A 24,682-nucleotide genomic window follows, 5' to 3' on the forward strand; every position below is an offset into this window, starting at 1 on the left:
TAATTCACCAGTTGCCTGCTCGCCCCTCCTCCCCCCCCCCCACCCCCACCCCACGCCCCCCTGTCATGCTCACCCCTCATGGTGGGGGGAAGGGGGGAGGGGGAGCGCTTTGGTAACGTTAATTCGTTTTTAAATATTTGCAGATAAAGTGGCGGGCCGCAGATGTAGGCAAGTGTTGGGGTGAGAGTGTTATTGAAATTTGACTTAAAATGTACTTGCAATTTTAAGTACTTTGGGGCGAAGTAAATATGAGGTTATAATACTTAAATCCTTCAAGATTGGTTCACTAGCAAGGATAATCCTGTTTTAAAATGCTACTTATATCCAAACATACTTTGTAAGTTACTCTATTTGTTTAACAGCTCACAACTAGTACAGCAGAAGTAGCTTTGTGTGTGAGGTGTAGAGACGTCAACTTGCTGAAGCACTAATGCACTATATTGTCTTGAGATGATTTCGGGGCTTTAGTGTCCCCGCGGCCCGGTCCTCGACCAGGCCTCCTGGTTGCTGGACTGATCAACCAGGCTGTTGGACGCGGCTGCTCCTCATTCCAAATAGGATAGGCCTAACACACCCACCATTCCTTCACCTGAAAACATGACGCGCTAATTAGCCTACCTGGGAATATAGAGGAGGCGCTCGGCCAGCACGAAGCCCACTCTGAAGAAGGCGTTGGAGGCGGGGAGGAAGGGGAGGCAGAGCACCAGCAGCGCCCACACCACCACCAGCCGCTCCCGTCTCTGTAACACAGACAACACACCGCAGTTTGGTCCAGTGTAATTACCACTGTTGTAGCGGAGCTGGAGACCTGGACACACCTGAAGACAGTACTTGTGTGTGTGTGGGGGGGGGGGGGGAGAAATACTTAACAACGGTAGAAATTGTGGAATTGAAATTATAACGAGCGAGTGATTGTAAAAGACTATTTAGGTGCTGGGGTTCTATCTCTATCTATCTATCTCTCTCTCTTAAGTCTATCAGCCTCTGGTGCTGGGGTAAGGTCTATCAGCTTCTGGAAGGTTGTAAGACACATCCAGGCTGCAAACTATCGCCAGAGGGACTCAACACTCTTCAGTTCCAGTGCGAGAAATGATCACGACATTTAAAATACCCATAGGAAGAGACTGCGTTGAAAAGGACAAACTTATAAGGACACGAATAAGGTGACATTTGAAAACTAATCACCCAGATGAGGCACAGAGAACGCGTTAAGTGTGAGAGTAGTAAATCTGCGAATGGCATACTTTATACATGGGTTTAAAGCTCTGTACGATAGAGCTTAAAGGATCTAGAATATATTTCAGACTCTTTATTTATATTTATATATAAATACAGTATACCACAAGTATATTTAAGGCTTAGAGACGGGACTGTAAAGCTGAAGATCAACTCGTCGTAAGAGCTGCAGCAGCAAGGTGCTCTTACCCTAGAGCTGAGAACTTACGCTGGACCTGAGAGCTGACCCTGGAGCTGAGAGCTTACCCTGGACCTGAGAGCTTACCCTGGACCTGAGAGCTTACCCTGGACCTGAGAGCTTACCCTGGACCTGAGAGCTTACCCTGGACCTGAGAGCTGAGAGTAGCAGGAGGATGATGGTGGTGTAGAGAGCCAGAGAGGCCGTGTTCCTAGTATCCAAGAGCGACGACACCAGAGGGATGGAGGCCATCTGCCAGTCGTATGAGAGCGAGGCTGGGCACAGTAAGAGCCACACATTGTGAGCCGGCAGGTAGCAGAACGTGAGGAACCTGGTATGTGAAAAACACAAATCATTTCACGTCGAGTTTTTGCTTTTATTGAAAGAACTGAATTTTTTTAATAGAAAACTGCTTTACTTCTACATTGTTACAAATAAAATTACGTTTTTATATCCCAAGAATGCTTTTAAATTTACCATTTTTGGGGAATGTGAAGTTTTATAAGTTTAATTTTTAGTGTTGCTGTGAAGGGTCATTGTTTGTTACTGAAAGCAAATAATTGGACGTGTTTAAATCTACGGTATGACCGGCATCTGTTTTATTCATTATTGGAAACAAATTCTTTATCTGTGCAAGATAAAACTGTTCATTTATTCATTATAACGACATATTTAAGACAAGAATGATCTTCATAACACCGACCTTCTCACATTATCAAAACGAATGTCTTAATACCTCTTAAGTCATGATTCTCTTACCTGTTATCTTGCTAATTCAAAAGAACCTTTTTCCGTTACCTAGTTAAAGATAACAATTGTGACTCCTGCAGGCGAGGAGTCACAATAACGTGGCTGAAGTATGTTGACCAGACCACACACTAGAAGGTGAAGGGACGACGACGTTTCGGTCCGTCTTGGACCATTCTCAAGTCTATTGTGACTTGAGAATGTCGTCGTCCCTTCAACTTCTAGTGTGTGGTCTGGTCAACAATTGTCACATCTGTTCTCTTGCTAATTCAGTAAACTCTATCACTTGTTCTATTGCTAATTGAAGCGAATTCTTGCCTGGTGAGGGAGCTGTTGGCGAAGGAGGCCGGGTTGTCTTGGTCTGAGAACACTGGAGACGACCTCATCAACGCTAACCTCATCACCACAGTCATCAGCGCCTGGTGAACCATCCACGTAACTCTTAGTCTCGTTTACCATATTCGCCAGTCAGTCAGTCAGGTAGGTGCAATTAAGCGAGTTGAGTGTTCAGTTAACAGTGAGTGAGTGAGTCAGTGAATCACACCAATTCATTAGAAAAGCTCGTCTGTTGACCAGTCGGCTTTTTACTCTGTAAATCAGTCAATCATCTAGTCCATTAATAAGTCAATTAGTTGGTCTGCTAGTTTGCCATCAGTTATGAAGCAATCAGACACTCCATCAGCCGGTAACTACCTCAAGCTGTCATTCGGGTTGTCAATCATCATCTCGGTCAGTAAAATTCAGACAAGAAGAAAAACTATTATCTGATAATTTGTCATTCATTACTTTCTAACAGCCAGTCAGCAGTTTCCTCATTCAGTCAGTCAAATAAAAAGGCAGTAAGCTAATATGTAAGACAGTCGTCTAATTAGTAACAGCGACAGTCACTCAACAAGTCAGTAACTCAGCGAGACATTTTTGTCAGTAACTCATTGACAGTGGGTTAGCTAACCAGTAACGCAGTGTCTGTCAGTCATAACATGACTGGTGACAGTCTGTAACTGTCACAACTACCGTCATCCTCCCACGCTAAACTTATGCTAAACTTAAAAAAGAAAATATTCACTTAAATATTATTTTCCAGGCGACGGCAAGTGATTACGATAAGGTCAAAAGGGGTCAGAAGTCAGGGTCAAAATACATATTGTACAGTACTGTTAATCTTATGTTGGTATAATATTATTATTATTATTATTAAAACACAAACATTTTAGAACACTAAAGCACATTTTTTCTTTGAAAAATCAATAGCTGGGACCCTCTGAAGAAGGTCCTTAATTGGGATCGAAATGTGTGTTTTGTAAAGTTAATTATTACTGTTTGAAGCGTAAGTCCAACATATCTATGAATGAGTGTGTATGGACAGGAGCCGCCTGGTGTGGACCAATAGCTAGGCCTCCTGCTATTACTTGTTGAGGTGTTATACCTTGAGGTGCTTTCGAGGCTTAGCGTCCCCGCGGCCCGGTCGTCGACCAGGCCTCCTGACCACCTCCAGCTCTGTTATGTAGATAAGTATATAACAGGGACGTGTGTACTCACCAGACAGATGAGTTTGCCTGTCCTGCGTGTGAGAGGCGCCACCACACACCTGTCTGCCCGGCCCACCACCAACCTTAGGGAGGAGCAGGGAACCTTCACACATACTCAGGCACTGAAGGTCAACAATGACACAATAACCATAATATAACAATACTTATACAAAGAGGAAGAAAAGCAAGAACTTACCTCTTGAGAGTGTGGGCGCTGAGGGTGAGGTCCCAGGCCACACACACGCCCAGGACCGTGAGGGCGTGTTCCTTACACAGCACGCCCACACACGCCCATAACCCCGCCCACCACAGCCACACTCGTTCTGTTCTTCTGGTGGCTGCGTGTGTGGTTGTGGTGACGCTGGTTGTTGTGGTGGAGGTGGTGGTGGAGGTGGCAGCGGCTCGTAGCGATCTAGACAAGTGGGAACAATTCTCTGTATTTAGTCATTGGATATGAGGAGTGTTCCCGTCCTCATAAACTGCAAACTGCTCGTTAATCTAGCCGCCAAACCCGCTGTTTAGGAAGGAAAATACTTTACGTCCGCGTCCAAGAGCCTGGTTGATCAGTCCGGCAACCAGGAGGCCTCGTCGACGACCGGGCCGCGGGGACGCTAAGCCCCGGAAACATCTCAAGGTAGGTACCCACGAATCACAACTGACATCCGAACAGTTCCCGAACACTCCTTCGCTGACCACCTCTGTTCGAATCGCTATTTTTCAATGCTTCACCCACGTATTACAAATATAAATGATTGCCAACAGAAGCTAAATACCTGACCCAACCTAGGCATATACATATACTTCAACTATATAATATTTATATTTTATATAAGTTTATATTGGAGAAAAATAATTTTAAATATAGTGTTAAAAATGGTGAATCGTCTTGGAAGCCATAACCACTTTGTGATCTCTATAAGCAGTTTACAAGTGGCAGTTATAGAGATCACAAGTGGATGTCAGTTAGTTAACAAAGAGCGTATATAAGTGTGATGAGGGAGCGTGGGAAATGTTGTGCTCGTGTGAGGGGAACATTCCTCTGGGTGTCACAAGTGTCATGACATGTTTGGTAGTTCATGACTGCATGACAGTTGGAGAGAAGTTAGGTCTGCAGTGTGTCATGGACTCTCACTCAAGTACACACACACCTGTCTCATTGATTTTGTATTTAAGGTTCAAGACTTGGGACTTGGGATGGTTACTGGTAGTTCTCACTGTGTGGGGGTTCTCTCTCTCTCTCTCAACTTCATGTAAGTCCATTAACAACAATCGTCAATTATTGGTGAGTACCCCATGACAGGTCTGCTGTGAGTGACCAGGAGAGTGTCAATTACTTCTCACATTCTAAAGATACACAACTTTCTGCGCCTGTAGACTTGTAAGAACCTGGAGGTCTACTCCACCTGGCTACAACACACCAGTTACATAACTGGTTATTTATGGCCAAACCTTCTGGCAGTTGACAACACTGGTAATGATAGCAAGATGACGAGCAGTTGGGCAGCAGTAACTGGCCAACATTGTTCTCAACACGGACTGGGGCCAGATTCACGCAAGCACTAACGAACGTGTACATCTTTCCTCAATCTTTGACGGCTTTGGTTACATTTATTAAACAGTTTACAAGCATAAAACTTGCCAATCAACTGTTGCTGTTGTTATAAACAGCCTCCTGATGCTTCGGAGCTCATTAACTGTTTAATAATTGTAAACAAAGCCGCCAAAGATTGAGAAAAGATGGACAGGTTCGTAAGTGCTTGCGTAAGTTCTTTCGTGAATCTGGCCCCAGGTCTCCATCTTCACTGATACCATCACCTTCTTTACCCTGCATATGGGCAAGCTTAGCGTGAGACGGTCTGTGTACGCCACTGTCAAGCTTAGCATTAGATGGTCAACGTGAACCCCTGTTAAGGTATCAACACCGTTGCTGGAGGATGGAGTGGCGATTTCGGAGACATCTATGAACCTACACTCCAACTTCCAAGTATTAGACGAGACGCAGACAACGCCATCTGTTGGCGGTGGGAGATGGCGTCGGTGAAAGTCTCCTCTTTCATACCTCATTTAGGAGGTCGATGAAGATGACTTCTGGTGGGTGGCGTAATGATTCCCACGCTATCTAGGTTGTGAATACAATTACAATTTCAGTTCCCCGGTGGAAGAGTGTTATCCTTAAGGCCACCCAGTATACTAGGAACATAGAAGAAGAGGTTATATGACACGTTACCTTGAGGTTACCTTGAGGTGCTTCCGGGGCTTAGCGTCCCCGCGGCCCGGTCGTCGACCAGGCCTCCTGGTTGCTGGACTGATCAACCAGGCTGTTGGACGCAGCTGCTCGCAGCCTGACGTGTGAGTCACAGCCTGGTTGATCAGGTATTACGTTAACAGAAAGAACCAGGTCACTGGACTAGGCTACCCATAACAACCCCTGACAAGCTTTGGGATTAAGAGCAGTATGTCGAAAAGGTTCTGTTATAAAAATGATTGTTGTTGTGGTCAACATATTATTGAAATTATCATAGTTTAGCACTATCATTATTCTGGAAAAAAATTGGATTTATACTTTTAAGATTGGAGTTAAAGATTCAATAGTTTATAATACTATTACTCGTGCAAATTTTCACGTGTAGATTTGATAAGAGGCCAATAGGCTCCAGAATATCTACACCAGTTGCTTGACAGTTGAGAGGCAGGACCAAAGAGTCAAACCCGTTCTCGCACTTTCGTATAGTCAATATTGACTTATTAAATACGTGCATATGTGACATACTAAACATACTAGTTTACCTTGAAAAGCTTCATAGAAAACACTGACCTTACCTAACCTTCTTAGTATGTTAAGATAAGCATCTAATTGCTTCGTAATTACAATTATTACTTAACGTATTATAGGTATAGTTTAAGTAATAATTGTAATTACGAAGCAACAAGATGCTTATCTTAACATACTAAGAAGGTTAGGTAAGGTCAGTGTTTTCTATGAAGCTTTTCAAGGTAAACTAGTATGTTTAGTATGTCACATATGCACGTATTTAATAAGTCAATATTGACTGTAAGAAAGTGCGAGAACGGGTTGAAGAGTCAGAGCTCAACCTCCGCAAACACATCTAGGTGAGTACACACACACACACACACACACACACACACACACACACACACACACACACACACACACACACACACACACCTGTGGTAGGCGGTGAAGGAGGCGAGGAAGGCGGCGGCAGCCAGGAGGTCGGCGCGTCCCACCAGGCCGGTCACCTGTCCACACACAGACCAAACACAGTCAACAAGACATAATAAACTAACTGGCTCAAGTGATCTAAGACTCGTGTTAACACTAAACATTATAACACCATAAAGAGTGACGTCACACCACTGTAACATCCTTAAAACTACACCGAAAAATATTCATTAAACGATTAATATGAAATGTTAAAAAAAGCCCAAAATACTGTTGCATGATAAATTTTGTTATATATAACTTTATCATATATATCATCTTTAAACAGTGTAGGAACCAGTATGTATTGTATATGTGGTGCCACATGTGGTACATGTGCTATATGTGCCACATACTACTTATTGTTCACCTTCTAAGTGAGTCCAGAAGGTGTTCCGTCAGCCTCACTTCAGTACTCACCGCGTTGGAGCCACCTCCTTCACGTCTCTTCTAACCTTCCAACTGTCTGACAGTGGCCAGGAGGGCCAGGTATAGTGTGGCCAGGAGGGCCAGGTATAGGGTGGCCAGGAGGGCCAGGTATAGTGTGGCCAGGAGGGCCAGGTATAGGGTGGCCAGGAGGGCCAGGTATAGTGTGGCCAGGAGGGCCAGGTATAGGGTGGCCAGGTATAGTGTGGCCAGGAGGGCCAGGTATAGGGTGGCCAGGAATAGTGTGGCCAGGGTGGCCAGGAGGGCCAGGTATAGGGTGGCCAGGTATAGGGTGACCAGGTATAGTGTGGCCAGGGTGGCCAGGAGGGCCAGGTATAGGGTGGCCAGGGTGGCCAGGAGGGCCAGGTATAGGGTGGCCAGGTATAGTGTGGCCAGGTATAGGGTGGCCAGGTATAGGGTGGCCAGGAGGGCCAGGTATAGGGTGGCCAGGTATAGGGTGGCCAGGAGGGCCAGGTATAGTGTGGCCAGGTATAGTGTGGCCAGGGTGGCCAGGAGGGCCAGGTATAGGGTGGCCAGGGTGGCCAGGAGGGCCAGGTATAGGGTGGCCAGGTATAGTGTGGCCAGGTATAGGGTGGCCAGGTATAGGGTGGCCAGGAGGGCCAGGTATAGGGTGGCCAGGTATAGGGTGGCCAGGAGGGCCAGGTATAGTGTGGCCAGGTATTGGGTGGCCAGGAGGGCCAGGTATAGGGTGGCCAGGTATAGGGTGGCCAGGAGGGCCAGGTATAGGGTGGCCAGGTATAGGGTGGCCAGGTATAGTGTGGCCAGGTATAGGGTGGCCAGGTATAGGGTGGCCAGGAGGGCCAGGTATAGGGTGGCCAGGTATAGGGTGGCCAGGAGGGCCAGGTATTGGGTGGCCAGGTATAGGGTGGCCAGGAGGGCCAGGTATAGGGTGGCCAGGTATAGGGTGGCCAGGTATAGGGTGGCCAGGTACAGGGTGGCCAGGAGGGCCAGGTATAGGGTGGCCAGGTATAGGGTGGCCAGGCCCTACCGTAAGAGCACACAGGAAGCAGACAGGAAATGGAATAATAGAAGCACCAACAGTCAATCACACTCCCGGACACTTCCCCCCTACACTCACTCTCCGCTCCATTTCCCTCTCCATTTTACAGTAATAAATGTTTCAAGCCAACTTTTAACAGAATTATTTAATTAGTAAATTTCATTTATATATATATATATATATATATATATATATATATATATATATATATATATATATATATATATAACTGAAAACTCACACCCCAGAAGTGACTCGAACCCATACTCCCAGAAGCAACGCAACTGGTATGTACAAGACGCCTTAATCCACTTGACCATCACGACCGGACAAAATGAGGTGATAGCCGAGGCTATTTGAACCACCCCACCGCCGGCACTCGGATAGTAATCTTGGGCATAGCATTTTACCAAATCACCTCATTCTTTGGGGCACACGTGAGGAACACAAATGCGAACAAGCCTGAATGGTCCCCAGGACAATATGCAACTGAAAACTCACTTCTGGGGTGTGAGTTTTCAGTTGCATATTGTCCTGGGGACCATTCAGGCTTGTTCGCATATATATATATATATATATATATATATATATATATATATATATATATATATATATATATATATATATATAATATATATATATATATATATAATATATATATATATATATATATATATATATAATATATATATATATATATATATATATATATATATATATATATATATATATATATATATATATATATTCTTTTTAGTGAGAGGAGTAATGTGAGACAGGTGATGGAGTGAGCTTGTGGAGTGATATCACTAGTGAAGCCGAGGCTCGCTGAGCGTCTTGAGTTGCAACGGCCGTTATCTTTGTGTCTTTGATATTCAGCCAAGAAATGAACCGTGAGATGATTGGCTTTGTTCCTATATTTTTGGCTGGGTAGACTGGTGATCTTTCATTTCATCTTTCAGGAGATGAGACGTGTGAGGCGTCATGTCAGAGGAGGCTGCGTGCTGGAGGTGTGAGCCAACTTGTGCTTCAGAGGACCTGGTACCACACCAACTTCAATGTTCTAAGTTGTTGAGCTGCCTCGCTTGAGTCTCTCCTCCTGGCGCTCCTCCCCAGCACATCATCCATACTCATCCAGTCTCATCTATACAGGGGAAAGTCATCCATACTCATCCAGTCTCAGCTGTTACTGCATGTTATCTAATCATTATCATGATGGAGGGTTCTCAGCAGTAAAGGTAGCCTGGCCAGGCCTACCTGAGGCGAGGACAGCTTCACACTGGTACAAGCGGCACCTCATGCCAGCCTCGCTACGCTACAAGGGTAGAGTAGCGCACTTCTCACCCCGGGGACACACTTACGGCTGAGGACAGTCGGCCCGTGATGTCATGGTCCACGTGAAGGTGCCGAGGACACTTCTCTCTTCTACACTCCCATACTGACTTGTTTTTATGTCTCTTCCGCACTCCGTCTCTCTGTTACACACACACACACACACACACACACACACACACACACACACACACACACACACACACACACACACACAAAGTAATATGGTGGAGGCTGACTCCATACACAGTTTCAAGTGTAGATATGATAGAGCCCAATAGGCTCAGGAACCTGTACACCTGTTGATTGACGGTTGAGAGCCGGGACCAAAGAGCTATAGCTCAACCCCCGCAAGCACAAATAGATGAATACAACCCACCACAACCAGCCCCCACTACCTACTGCTTCAGTGTGTACAGGATGGGTGGCGAAGAGCAGGCCGCTGGCCAAGGTCTCTGCCAGCGTCAGACGCAGCGTCGCCAGGAGAGTGCGGGCGTACAGGAGCGTCACGCACCCGTGCAGGAAGACATTAATGGTATGATCAGCCAGGCTGTTGTTGCCCCACACCCAGTGACCTAACCTGTACACGGAGAGTGCAACAGTTAGTGTGAGAGGGCAGACAACGACAGACTGGTGCCGGTAAACAAACATTTACAAATATTTTCGTAACATAAAAACCATCAAAAATCATCACTATTTTAGGCTTCGGCGGTATCATTAATTGAGCTGCGGGGCATAATTACTTAATTTATTTAATTAGTATTTACGAATATGCTGATACAATCACAAAGTTTACACAGGTAAACTGTTTATATTGTAGCAAGAGTTAATAATGCTGAATGACAGGTGTTTTCGGGGGGGGGGGGGGAAGGAACGGGAACTATTAAGGGGAAAGCACCAAGTCATTACGACTATATAGCACTTGGAAGAGGTCAGGATAAGGATTTGGGGTGGGACGGGGGGGGGGGAGGAATGGTGTCCAACCACTTGGACGGTCGGGGATTGAACGCCGACCTGCATGACGCGAGGCCGTCGCTCTACCGTGGGGGAGGAATAGGTGCCAGGAGAAAATGATACCTTTTCTATACTAATTAACCTGCAATAAACTAGAGTAATTCAATATGCGAGTTTTCAAATTATAGATCAAAGGTGACTGTTGCACACGATGGCTGCGCAATAGAAATATTATAGTTTAGTTTTATTTTCATGGAGTTTAGTGAATAGTAAAATATTGAGCAACAGTTATTTTTTATAGCAACAACTGTGTGCAATTATTTCAACTCAACTGTATGACTGGTTAATTAGTTAAATTGTTGTGATTTTGGAACTGTGTTGATCTTAGAAGACGAGGTCCACAAGCCTAGTTGAAGGTGTTAGTCAGTCAAGCCTAGCTGAAGGTGTTAGGTGGTCAAGCCTAGCTGAAGGTGTTGGTCAGTCAAGCCTAGCTGAAGGTGTTAGGTGGTCAAGCCTAGCTGAAGGTGTTAGGTGGTCAAGCCTACCTGAGAGTATTAGGTTGATCAAGCCTAGCTGAAGGTATTAGTTAGTCAGGCCTAGCTGAAGGTATTAGTCAAGCCTAGCTGAAGCTATTAGTCGGTCAAGCCTAGCTGAAGGTATTAGTCGGTCAAGCCTAGCTGAAGGTATTAGTCAAGCCTAGCTGAAGGTATTAGTCAAGCCTAGCTGAAGGTATTAGTCAAGCCTAGCTGAAGGTATTAGTCAAGCCTAGCTGAAGGTATTAGTCAAGCCTAGCTGAAGGTATTAGTTAGTCAAGCCTAGCTGAAGGTGTTAGGTGGTCAAAAATACTCTCATCATAACAACAAACATTTTGCTAGAACTTTTGCTTATCTCACAAATATAAAGTTTCAAGAAAATTAAACAAAAATGACTTTGATGCTTAGGAAACTAATGGTAAAAAGTTTGGGCCAAATTGACTGGACATGTTGACCAGATGTGTTCCTGTCTTGTAGTGAAGATGATAGTGATAAGGGAGGAGGAGGGTGGTGATAGTGATGAGGGGGGAGGAAGAGGGTGGTGATAGTGATGAGGGAGAAGGGTGATAGTGACGGCACTGGCTGTGGAGTGGGTATTGAGGTATGTAGGGAATGGGTAGAGAGGTTGGAGTGAGGATTGCAAGATATGTATTATAATAGATGACAATCTATAATAGATGACAATCTATAATATATGAGAGGCCATTATAATAGATGACAATCTATAATAGATGACAATCTATAATAGATGACAATCTATAATAGATGACAATCTATAATATATGAGAGGCCATTATAATAGATGACAATCTATAATAGATGGCAAGATATTATAGTTGAAACATTAGCAATCATAGTAATATTCTAGTCACTATAACAAGACACCAATACAATAAGTGATGATTACTGTACCCCTGCTCCTATAATTTAACAACAATTATAGTAGGAGACTCGTTATAATATAGAAGACTGCTATAATATAAATATTTACTAAAACATAGTAGTTTAACTTCTCAATAAAAATTCTTCCAGGTAACTTTAAGTGGATTTATTGAGACTTCTTTTATGCATTTTTTATTTTACATAAAACTTTTAATTTTGCATTTTGTATTTTGTTTTACAAACACATGGAAAGAAGGTCTGTAAAAAAAAAAGAGTAAGGTGAAAGGGAAGAGAGAATGTTGAATGAGAGAGAGAGAGAGAGAGAGAGAGAGAGAGAGAGAGAGAGAGAGAGAGAAAGAATAGGAGAGAGGTGAACCAGCCAGCTAACACAGGCCTGGACACATTAGCTGAGGAGCAGTACTGGCAAGCTTAATTGACACGTGGACATGACACATATCCAGTGTCCTGGTCGCCACGCCCTGGTCCTGCCCATGTATCATGGTGCTCTGGCCTACACCATCATGGTGTGACCGACCATGACCAAGGGAGCTGGTCATGGTGGTGTCATGGACTGACTGGACAAAGCGAGGGACCTCGGCTGATGGACTACCAAAATAAAATAACTTTCACCTGTGAATATACATAATTAGCAAAATATATATGCATGTAAATACGGGCAGTGTTGCATGTATAATTTCATGTTTGTCAATACGATTACTTACAAATAATATATGCATTATATATATATATATATATATATATATATATATATATATATATATATATATATATATATATATATATATATAAACTCCTTGTCCTCATGCCATGGAGTATGAGGACAAGGAGCTGAAGTATGAGGACGGGGAGAAGGAACGGTGCCCAAGCCCTTGAACCATCGGGGGTCGAACCCCAATATAAGTACCGAAGACACTAACTACCCTCTGGTTCGTCGCGGTCTAAGCACCGGAACACAATAAAACAGCAAGGAAAACCACCACTTAACGACTCTCACCAATTTGTTAACTTGATGACTGTGCAGCTACCAGTGATGGAGTGTACTTGATGACTGTGCAGCTACCAGTGATGGAGTGTACTTGATGACTGTGCAGCTACCAGTGATGGAGTGTACTTGATGACTGTGCAGCTACCAGTGATGGAGTGTACTTGATGACTGTGCAGCTACCAGTGATGGAGTGTACTTGATGACTGTGCAGCTACCAGTGATGGAGTGTACTTGATGACTGTGCAGCTACCAGTGATGGAGTGTACTTGATGACTGTGCAGCTACCAGTGATGGAGTGTACTTGATGACTGTGCAGCTACCAGTGATGGAGTGTACTTGATGACTGTGCAGCTACCAGTGATGGAGTGTACTTGATGACTGTGCAGCTACCAGTGATGGAGTGTACTTGATGACTGTGCAGCTACCAGTGATGGAGTGTACTTGATGACTGTGCAGCTACCAGTGATGGAGTGTACTTGATGACTGTGCAGCTACCAGTGATGGAGTGTACTTGATGACTGTGCAGCTACCAGTGATGGAGTGTACTTGATGACTGTGCAGCTACCAGTGATGGAGTGTACTTGATGACTGTGCAGCTACCAGTGATGGAGTGTACTTGATGACTGTGCAGCTACCAGTGATGGAGTGTAGATGGAGTCTCTTGCCCCTCACTTTGCAAGTAAGATGTCAATTATTGAGCCGGACAGCTCCCACACACCGCTTCCTCTATTTCAGTCATTGCGAGTGACGAATGTGAAAATCAAAGCCTCGGGCGCCACTGGCTCATTGGAGAGTAAGTGTAATTACGCGGATACAGTGCTAAGCCACAAAGACTATATATAGTGCCTGCTGGGGACGTTGGGACGGAGTGAAGTAACGCCCCTCAACCACTTGTTTCAAGTTGGAATCGAACGCTGATCCTGCAATAAACGAAGCGTTCGTTGTAGCGGCCAGTCCAAGTGGATCAGCCTATTGGATGGGGAGTGACTCCGGTAACCGGTAAGCTGAAGTGACTGAAGCAAGGCGAACACTCACTATCTGACAACATCATGAACATTCAGACTTCTCAGGTTCAGGCCAATAGTTATTGGTCTGAAACCAATAACCAGACAACACCAACGCTCCACAACACCAACGCTCCACAACACCAAAGCCAGACATTGATCGCCAGGACTGGCACAACCCCCCCCCCCCCCCAACACACTAACTTTATCAACAATCGACCTGACCGTTCCAAAGGTGCCATTGACACTCAGTTATTTCTCCTGGCCGTGTGTGTGTGTGTCTTGGAGTCCCCCACCAATGGTCCTTGTGTGTCAAGGCATGATTATATGATGAGTAATCACGCGCACTGCTCTATAGTACTCATGGGTGTGTACTCACCTATTTGTGCCTGCAGGATCCAGCATTAGCTCTTGGACCCCGCCTTTCTAGCCTCCAGTTGTCTAAAGCAATGACTCGTTCTATTTCCCTATTATATCTACTTTTATTTTCTCTATGAATGTAGTTATTTTTCTCTATGAATGTAGTTAGTTTTCTCTATGAATGTAGTTATCTTCTACGACCTGTTCATGTAGTTTATTCAATGTTCCCACTGCTCTTATGCTAAAAGAAAACTTTCTACCATCTATGTAACTCATCTGAGTCTCAAGCTTCCATCCATGTCCTCTTGTTGTATTGGTATTCAGTGTAAACATGTCCTCTTTGTCCACTCTTAATTCCTCTAAGTATTTTATATGTCTCAATTATGGCTCCCACCCTCTTTCTCTCTCTCCTTTTTTCCAAGTGTGGTGAGGTTTAGTCCCTGAGCCTCTCTCAATATCTCATCCCTCACAATTGTAGGAGGAGCCTTGTTGCAAACTTCTGAACCTCTTCCTGTTGCGTGTCTGTAGATGGGGCTCCACGTTAGTGTGGCCTAATATAAAACTGGTCTCACGTAGGTGGTTCCGTGCCTCATCTTTGTCTCCTTATTTGTAAACTGGCGCCACATTTCCCTTCTTCCAGCAGCTGGGCAACTCTCCCTGTGTAAGTGACTCATACAACATATTTGCAAAAGGTCCGCTCAGGTCGGCCGGGAGCGGACAGCACGCTGGACTTGTGATCCTGTGGTCCTGGGTTCGATCCCAGGCGCCGGCGAGAAACAATGGACAGAGTTTCTTTCACCCTTTGCCCCTGTTACCTAGCAGTAAAATAGGTACCTGGGTGTTAGTCAGCTGTCACGGGCTGCTTCCTGGGGGTGGAGGCTTGGTCGAGGACCGGGCCGCGGGGACACTAAAGTCCCGAAATCATCTCAAGATAACCTCAAGATAACAAAGGACCTGTGCTAAAGGCCTGTGCTGAGGACCTGTGCTGCCTCTTAACATTCGCAGTTGTACGTTGTCTAGCCCAACAGCTTTAGTGTGTGTGTATATTTACAATTTGTGTCTACAGAATCGAGCTATTAGCTCTTGGACCCCGCCTTTCTAGCCAACCTATTTTTTTTACTATTATGTCTACTACATATATCTCCCTCTAACACATGCACACACACATCCAGGAAGCAGCCCGTAGCAGCTGTCTAACTCCCAGATACCTATTTACTACTAGGTGAACAGGTGCATCAGGGTAAAAGGAACTTTGCCCATTTGTTTCTGCCTCGTCCGGGAATCGAACCCGGGCCCTTGGAGCTATGACCCCAGAGCGCTGTCCACTCAGCCACGAGGTCCTGTGTATGTATGTATGTTTTACATATTATCGCGCACCTGCGCTTGAGTGCTCGCGCGCGCGCGCGAGACACAGGTCAAATATGCAAATTACATAACAAATAATTTACTTTTAAATTAACCAAACTAATTACCATTGTAATACGTAATAATTAGATAATCACAGACGCATCATCCCGACAAATAATTCCCAACACTTCCGATTATCAGGAAACACCAATATAATTCTCCCTCCATAAACCAGTCCTCGTGTTGGCCTAGTTAAGTGTGGTGAGTGTGACGATGTTGCCGGCGACGCCGCCCGTCTTCCCCTTATTCTTAACCTTCAACAAACAAACAAGGTATTATATGCAAATTACTGGACGGCGACACAAACACCGCGTGATTGGCTCGTGCAGCTGTCGTAATTGGTGGCGACTAAAAATTAGACAGACGGAGAGGAAGAGGCAGAGAGGGAGATAGACAGAGGAGAGAGGAAGTGACAGAGAGACAGAGAGGAAGACAGACAGAGGAGAAAGAGAGAGAGAGACAGACAGAGGAGAAAGAGAGAGAGACAGACAGAGGAGAAAGAGAGAGAGAGAGACAGACAGAGGAGAAAGAGAGAGAGAGACAGACAGAGGAGAAAGAGAGAGAGACAGACAGAGGAGAAAGAGAGAGAGAGAGACAGACAGAGGAGAAAGAGAGACAGACAGACAGAGGAGAAAGAGAGACAGACAGAGGAGAAAGAGAGAAAGACAGAGAGACAGAGAGAGAGCCAAGAGGAAATACCAACAGCTCCGAGGCTCATACTTGCTATCGCCTGTGAACCACGATAACAAGTCACATTTGCAGGATAAAAACAGACGCGACACGAGAGTATAACAGCGACTGAGACGAGTACACAGATGAGCGCCACAAACTCTTCACTGACAAAGTCCACATTTTGGGAATGACGTTTCAATAATCATGATCAGGTGCTAATAATCAAGTGCTAATCTTGAGGTTATCTTGAGATGATGTCGGGGCTTTTTAGTGTCCCCGCGGCCCGGTCCTCGACCAGGCCTCCACCCCCAGGAAGCAGCCCGTGACAGCTGACTAACACCCAGGAACCTATTTTACTGCTAGGTAACAGGGGCTTAACTTAACCAGCAAAGCAGCCAAGGAACTGACAGATTTAGAGTGAATATCATTCTGTCTTGACAATCTTGACAAGGCGGATAACCTTGTCAAGAAGACTCAAGTCTTGACCCGTTGTGGATGGCCTATTGTGAGTACCTCAGAGCCTTCAACATGACACAGATGTCGGCGGACTTACTGCTATGTACAAGTGTTCAAAAGCTGTACTATAAGTCCCAACTTGACAAGCACAAGTTGGGAAATACAATACAAGGCGGCCAGCCATCAACAGCCGGACACTAACGAGAGAGAGAGAGAGAGAGAGAGAGAGAGAGAGAGAGAGAGAGAGAGAGAGAGAGAGAGAGAGAGAGAGAGAGAGAGAGAGAGAGAGATATTAATATATAATCTGAAATACTTTAGAGCATGTCGTGGCGGAGTTGTTTAGGACACTACTTAGGAGTACCTAGCATACAGGTTCGAATCCTCTTAATGGTTTCTACTGATTTTTTTTTTCAACAACAACAACAAGAGCAGCATATCAGCAATAATGTCGTGACAGGAAGACAGGTAATGAGTGACAGGGGTAGAGCGACGCTGCCTCAGTGGACTGTCAAGTGACAGGTCGGTTAAGGGAGCGCCACATTAAGCGGAGAGCCTCCACACTAATATGACGATGGTCCATTTATACGATGGCTGTTTTATTTTTTGTTGAGTGGTCGGCCCCTTTGTGGTAATGCGACAGGGAAGGCTGTAATCCAATCAGCAATTAGCAGTGGTACAAAGTTGGTTATCCTGGAGCAGTTTCAGGTGTGTGGTTGTTATCTCCTATGGATATCTCTGTGTGGGAGATGTGGCCTTTTGATACTTTCCTCTTGTGGTGTTTGTTGTGTGTTTGTTGTGTGTTTGTTGTGTGTTTGTGTGGTGTTTGTTGTGTGTTTGTTGTGTGTTTGTTGTGTGTTTGTGTGGTGTTGTGTGTTTGTGTGGTGTTTGTTGTGTGTTTGTGTGGTGTTTGTTGTGTGTTTGTGTGGTGTTTGTTGTGTGTTTGTGTGGTGTTTGTTGTGTGTTTGTGTGGTGTTTGTTGTGTGTTTGTTGTGTGTTTGTTGTGTGTTTGTGTGGTGTTGTGTGTTTGTGTGGTGTTGTGTGTTTGTGTGGTGTTGTGTGTTTGTGTGGTGTTTGTTGTGTGTTTGTGTGGTGTTTGTTGTGTGTTTGTGTGGTGTTGTGTGTTTGTGTGGTGTATGTTGTGTGTTTGTGTGGTGTTGTGTGTTTGTGTGGTGTTGTGTGTTTGTGTGGTGTTGTGTGTTTGTGTGGTGTTGTGTGTTTGTGTGGTGTATGTTGTGTGTTTGTGTGGTGTTGTGTGTTTGTGTGGTGTTGTGTGTTTGTGTGGTGTTGTGTGTTTGTGTGGTGTTTGTTGTGTGTTTGTGTGGTGTTGTGTGTTTGTGTGGTGTTGTGTGTTTGTGTGGTGTTGTGTGTTTGTGTGGTGTTGTGTGTTTGTGTGGTGTTGTGTGTTTGTGTGGTGTTGTGTGTTTGTGTGGTGTTGTGTGTTTGTGTGGTGTTGTGTGTTTGTGTGGTGTTGTGTGTTTGTGTGGTGTTTGTTGTGTGTTTGTGTGGTGTTGTGTGTTTGTGTGGTGTTTGTTGTGTGTTTGTGTGGTGTTGTGTGTTTGTGTGGTGTATGTTGTGTGTTTGTGTGGTGTTTGTTGTGTGTTTGTGTGGTGTTGTGTGTTTGTGTGGTGTATGTTGTGTGTTTGTGTGGTGTATGTTGTGTGTTTGTGTGGTGTTGTGTGTTTGTGTGGTGTTGTGTGTTTGTGTGGTGTGTGTTTGTGTGATGTTGTGTGTTTGTGTGGTGTGTGTTTGTGTGGTGTTGTGTGTTTGTGTGGTGTGTGTTTGTGTGATGTTGTGTGTTTGTGTGGTGTGTGTTTGTGTGGTGTTGTGTGTTTGTGTGGTGTGTGTTTGTGTGATGTTGTGTGTTTGTGTGGGAGCATTCTGATGGTTCAGTGTTGTGTTGTCATTCTTCAGTTCTTGCAGTCTATTGTGGTGTTCGGGTATTGTGGTGTTCGGGTACTGTGGTGTTCGGGTACTGTGGTGTTCGGGTACTGTGGTGTTCGGGTACTGTGGTGTTCGGGTACTGTGGTGTTCGGGTACTGTGGTGTTCGGGTACTGTGGTGTTCGGGTACTGTGGTGTTCGGGTACTGTGGTGTTCGGGTACTGTGGTGTTCGGGTACTGTTTTGGGTATGGTGTTGTTCTGTTCCATAATATATATATTGGTAACTTCCTGCTTCCTTTTAGTTATTTTTACCTGCTGTATTAGTTAAATCTACCTACTGTATTATAGAACCTTATTTATCTACTATATTATAGTCTTATCTACTGTATTATATAGTCTTATTTACCTGTTGTATTACAGTTCTATCTAGTTGTTGTATTATAATCCTATCAACCTGCTTGATTATAGTCATATCTACCTGTTGTATTAGAGCAATATATCTGTTGTGTTAGTCTTATCAACCTACTGTATTATACAGTCATATCTACCTGCTGTATTAGAGCAATATATCTGTTGTGTTAGTCTTATCAACCTACTGTATTATACAGTCATATCTACCTGCTGTATTAGAGCAATATATCTGTTGTGTTAGTCTTATCAACCTACTGTATTATACAGTCATATCTACCTGCTGTATCATAGTCTTCAGTTTGGTATATGTTTCAGAAAGTGGACTTCTGACACATATTATATAGAATAAAATATCTTCATAAATTGAAAACTATTTAAATTATAAATATTCTGAATTAATGTTAAAGTAATATTAAAGAAATTTAATACTTGAGTGTTTTTAAATCCCCAAAATTACAACCCGGACGGTTGGTTATATAGTGTTTTGTAATAATTATAAGAGATGTTAGCTTAATATGATTAGAGTAATAGATAATTCTATTATCATCTTGAGAGGTTATCTTGAGATGATTTCGGGGCTTTAGTGTCCCCGCGGCCCGGTCCTCGACCAGGCCTCCACCCCCCAGGAAGCAGCCCGTGACAGCTGACTAACACCCAGGTACCTATTTTACTGCTAGGTAACAGGGGCATAGGGTGAAAGAAACTGCCCATTGTTTCTCGCCGGCGCCCGGGATCGAACCCGGGACCACAGGATCACAAGTCCAGTGTGCTGTCCGCTCGGCCGACCGGCTCCCATGGATCGTGGATTATCATGGAATGAGTGAGAAAAACTCTTATTTGTCTGTCTGTATGTCACTGTATATGTCTCACTGTCACTGTATATGTCTCACTGTCACTGTATATGTCTCACTGTCACTGTATATGTCTCACTGTCACTGTATATGTCTCACTGTCACTGAATATGTCTCACTGTCACTGTATATGTCTCACTGTCACTGTATATGTCTCACTGTCACTGTATATGTCTCACTGTCACTGTATATGTCTCACTGTCACTGAATATGTCTCACTGTCACTGTATATGTCTCACTGTCACTGTATATGTCTCACTGTCACTGAATATGTCTCACTGTCACTGTATATGTCTCACTGTCACTGTATATGTCTCACTGTCACTGTATACGTCTCACTGTCACTGTATATGTCTCACTGTCACTGAATATGTCTCACTGTCACTGTATATGTCTCACTGTCACTGTATATGTCTCACTGTCACTGTGTATGTCTCACTGTCACTGAATATGTCTCACTGTCACTGAATATGTCTCACTGTCACTGAATATGTCTCACTGTCACTGTATATGTCTCACTGTCACTGTATATGTCTCACTGTCACTGTATATGTCTCACTGTCACTGTATACGTCTCACTCTTCCTCCTGTATACTCGGTCCAAACTAAACATAAACAAATTTCAGTTTTTACAGAATTATACTTTTCCTGAATTCACATTTGGTGGTGTGAAGCGAGCCCGACACAGCTCCAAGAAAGGAAGGTAATGTTTGTTTTGTGAAAGTTGGGAGCACGAGTGTGTGTTTACGACATTTTTGGCGGGGGGTTGTGAGGGAGTGGCAGCTGAGACAGTAGGGAGGACAGGCTCCAGCTCCTGGGGCCCCGACCCTCCAACTGTCTGTCTTTGGACAACCCGTTCTCGCACTTGCTTACTGTCAATATTAACTTATTTAATAAGTGCATATGTGACATACTAATCGATTGTAAATATTTTAGTTTACCTTGAAAAGCTTCATAGAAAACACCGACCTCACCTAACCTTCTTAGTATGTTAAGATAAGCATCTTATTGCTTCTTACTTACAATTATTACTTAACCTATACCGTTGATAGGTTAATTAATAATTATAAATAAGAAGCAATAAGATGCTTATCTTAACATACTAAGAAGGTTAGGTGAGGTCGGTGTTTTCTATGAAGCTTTTCAAGGTAAACTAAAATATTTACAATCAATTAGTATGTCACATATGCACTTATTAAATAAGTTAATATTGACAGTAAGCAAGTGCGAGAACGGATTGCTTTGGAGGGTCGTTGCCTCCCCCCTTCCCCCCCCCTCTCTCTCCCTCTCTCATTTTCTTTCTTTCAACTCCCTGAAACACAGCAAAAGATCCAATTCGATCCCCAGAATAGACGAAGGCGCCTTCAAACAGCTGCTCGTCCGGAATGCAATTACCAAACGACCAGAGGAAAGCTGTTGTTCGGGTTATAAGAAAAAACCAAGAGGTAATTAAAGAAAGGCTACACGCTGGAAGAAAATCATTTTCCCTTTTGGGGATTCAGAACTAAATGATTTAAAACAAGTAGGCTCTGAGGACCGAGGGCCTATGGAGGGGGTTGAGGTGGATTATAATTAGTTTGAAAGGATGAACTTCATTCAAGAGAGATCAATTTATCTTTGATGGACATAGCAATAAGTCAAATGGTTGTAGAATTCCTTCAGGAACTGAATGGTTTTTTTATGGAATTTTAATGGATTTACAGGCTTCAAGAGTAATTAATGGGAGGTGGATGCACTTAGTGTGATCTGAATGAACCTTTGAGACGTTCAACTGATCATAATTGCAATAAGAAGACCCTGGAAACACAAACCGAAACTGTCTCTATTTTCCGCTTGTTACAACTTGTAATAAAGTTGTTACATCTTGGCTTAACGTGTTTATGACGTATTAGAACGTTGTTACAACTTGCTATATTGGTTGTTATAACTGGTTAGGTGGTGTTACAACTTGCTATATTGGTTGTTATAACTGGTTAGGACGGTGTTACAACTTGTTCGAACGTTGTACCAACGTCGTAGTTTCGGTGTGTGTTTGGCGGGGAGTGAGATGTTTCTCAGGGAGTACTGAGCACACTGAGAGATAATAGTGAGAAGTATAATCATTTCAATCCATCCTTCTCTTCATATAGTATTTTTTTGTAACTATGTGCACCACAGTACAAATATTGACGTACTAACCAATAGTAGAACTTTGGACTATTCACTTTATAGTCCAAAAAAATGAAGCTAAAATACGAACTTAAGTATGCCAAGTTTTAGTGTTTACAAAATCAGATCGTTGGCGGTCGTCTGTAGGCCTACTGTAGGCCTATTATAGATCTACAGTAGGCCTATTATAGATCTACAGTAGGCCTATTATAGACCTACAGTAGGCCTCATATTCACCATAATCCCATCAAGTAGTTCCTTGAACTTTATAAATCAATTACTCGCGACCTGCATGAAGCGAGATTTCTTTAACAGTTTGTGACTGGATGTGAAAGGTTTACAAGAAATATGAAGGTCTTTGAGTGGTGTAAGGAGCTGCTTCAGAAACAGGAGCTTTTCTCAAGGTAATCATCAATTAGAGTCTTGTGTCCAAGTCCCAAGTCAAACGAGGAATCTTCCCGGTTGTTTTGACTGTATGAAAGTGCGAGAACGGGTTGCTCGTGCAGGCCCATCATCTCAACCTCCACCATCAAAAGCCCACAAGCAATCCAGCTGGGATGGCGCCATTGTAGACCAAGTTGCAGCAGAGTGCCTGGGTGCTGCGACAACACAACACGACATTGCTCGCCTCACAGCAGTAGCAGCCCCACATGCAGGGGATTTGCTGTTAGCAACCCCAATGTCGGCAACTGGCACGCGTCTCACACCACACGCCCTCCGAATTGCTGCCTCAGTCCATACCAATACAGGAAGCCTGGGGAGGCCTGGTCGACGACCGGGCCGCAGGGACGCTAAGCCCCGGAAGCACCTCAAGGTAACCTCAAGGTAATACAGGTGTATAGTGAGCGAGGTGTTGGCCGACAGGTACGGCCAACAATATATGTGTGTGTGTGTGTGTGTGTATATATATATATATATATATATATATATATATATATATATATATATATATATATATATATATATATATATATATATATATATACATATATATATATATATATATATATATATATATATATATATATATATATAAACATTCTATAAAAGAGAATGTTTGTCTGAAGTCTTGGAGGCCACACGGTTGGAGTTAGCATCACCCAAAATGGCAGAGGGACTGGTGTGGGGTACGGGATGAACATAGGCTGGTCGGGGTCATCAGAATTATAAAAGAAAGAGCGTGTCGGGGCCACATTCAGACCCCCACGCACTGCCCGCCAGCTACACAGCTAAATATATTTACTAAACAATCTTTTCACAATTATATTTTCTTATTTTTTCTTATCTCGGGAAGTTTTACATTTCTTTGAACTGCAAATTTTATTTTCAATGTGAAAATTAATATATTTCAGCCTCTATAAAATCATTTATAATATGAAAACCTGACATGAAAATATTAAATCCCCAGAAGGTGTAGAGGAAATATTCTCTTACACAACACTAAGAAAGTGTAAACTTGGTACCCACCAAACACACACCGAAACTACGACGTTTTTACAACGTTCGAACAAGTTTTAACACCTCCTAACCAGTTATAACAACCAATATAGCAAGTTGTAACAACGTTCTAATACGTCATAAACACGTTAAGCCAAGATGTAACAACTTTATTACAAGTTGTAACAAGCGGAAAATAGAGACAGATTAGGTTTGTGTTTCCAGGGTTATCTTGAGGTTATCTTAAGATGATTTCGGGGCTTTTGTGTCCCCGCGGCCCGGTCCTCGACCAGGCCTCCACCCCCCAGGAAGCAGCCCGTGACAGCTGACTAACACCCAGGTACCTATTTTACTGCTAGGTAGCAGGGGCCTAGGGTGAAAGAAACTCTACCCATTGTTTCTCGCCGGCGCCTGGGAACGAACCCAGGACCACAGGATCACAAGTCCAGCGTGCTGTCCGCTCGGCCGACCGGCTCCCTAGTAATAATAGAATCAAAATCAAAACAGTGTCTGAATGAAATTGTTACCAGGGTGAGAGAGCCAAATATTAGAGTGGGAGTTTAGACGGGTGAGCAGGCCAGCAGGGCCTTCAGACGGTGCTGGAGGAGGACTTGTGGCCGTGTTTGGGGAAGTGAGACTTGGCTCCTGGAAGCAGACTCAAGCGACAACCCCCAAACCAAACTTCTCTCAGCTTTAAAGTAAATACTTCCTCCAGTATTAAATTTCCAGCGGTACCAGTTTTCTTTCTTTTTCCTCACTGTCTTAGGCAAGGAAGTTAAACAGTCTGGAAATTCACTTTTGCGTCGGAGGATTTCATGACCAGATAACTGAGCCTTGTCTCACTGTCTCACTCATACTCTTGCCAGGTAACTGATCCTTGCCTCACTGTCTCACTCATACTCTTGCCAGGTAACTGTTCCTTGCCTCACTGTCTCACTCATACTCTTGCCAGGTAACTGAGCCTTGCCTCACTGTCTCACTCATACTCT

General features: G+C 43.9%; 1 protein-coding gene across 1 annotated transcript in view; it reads right to left on the minus strand.

The window, feature by feature from the left end:
- LOC123766613 (protein O-mannosyl-transferase TMTC1) overlaps nt 1-24,682 on the minus strand; it is a 44,016-nt gene that overhangs the window by 11,445 nt on the left and 7,889 nt on the right. The window contains exons 2-8 of the mRNA XM_069308511.1: nt 10,095-10,272; nt 6,878-6,951; nt 3,887-4,102; nt 3,701-3,773; nt 2,480-2,580; nt 1,559-1,745; nt 619-740 (exon numbers count right to left, since the gene is read on the minus strand). Of these exons, the coding sequence (XP_069164612.1) occupies nt 619-740; nt 1,559-1,745; nt 2,480-2,580; nt 3,701-3,773; nt 3,887-4,102; nt 6,878-6,951; nt 10,095-10,272 (951 nt within the window). The remainder of the gene's footprint in view (nt 1-618; nt 741-1,558; nt 1,746-2,479; nt 2,581-3,700; nt 3,774-3,886; nt 4,103-6,877; nt 6,952-10,094; nt 10,273-24,682) is intronic.

The sequence above is a fragment of the Procambarus clarkii genome, chromosome 62 (genome assembly GCF_040958095.1).
Source record: "Procambarus clarkii isolate CNS0578487 chromosome 62, FALCON_Pclarkii_2.0, whole genome shotgun sequence".
In the NCBI taxonomy this organism is placed as follows: Eukaryota; Metazoa; Arthropoda; class Malacostraca; order Decapoda; family Cambaridae; genus Procambarus; species Procambarus clarkii.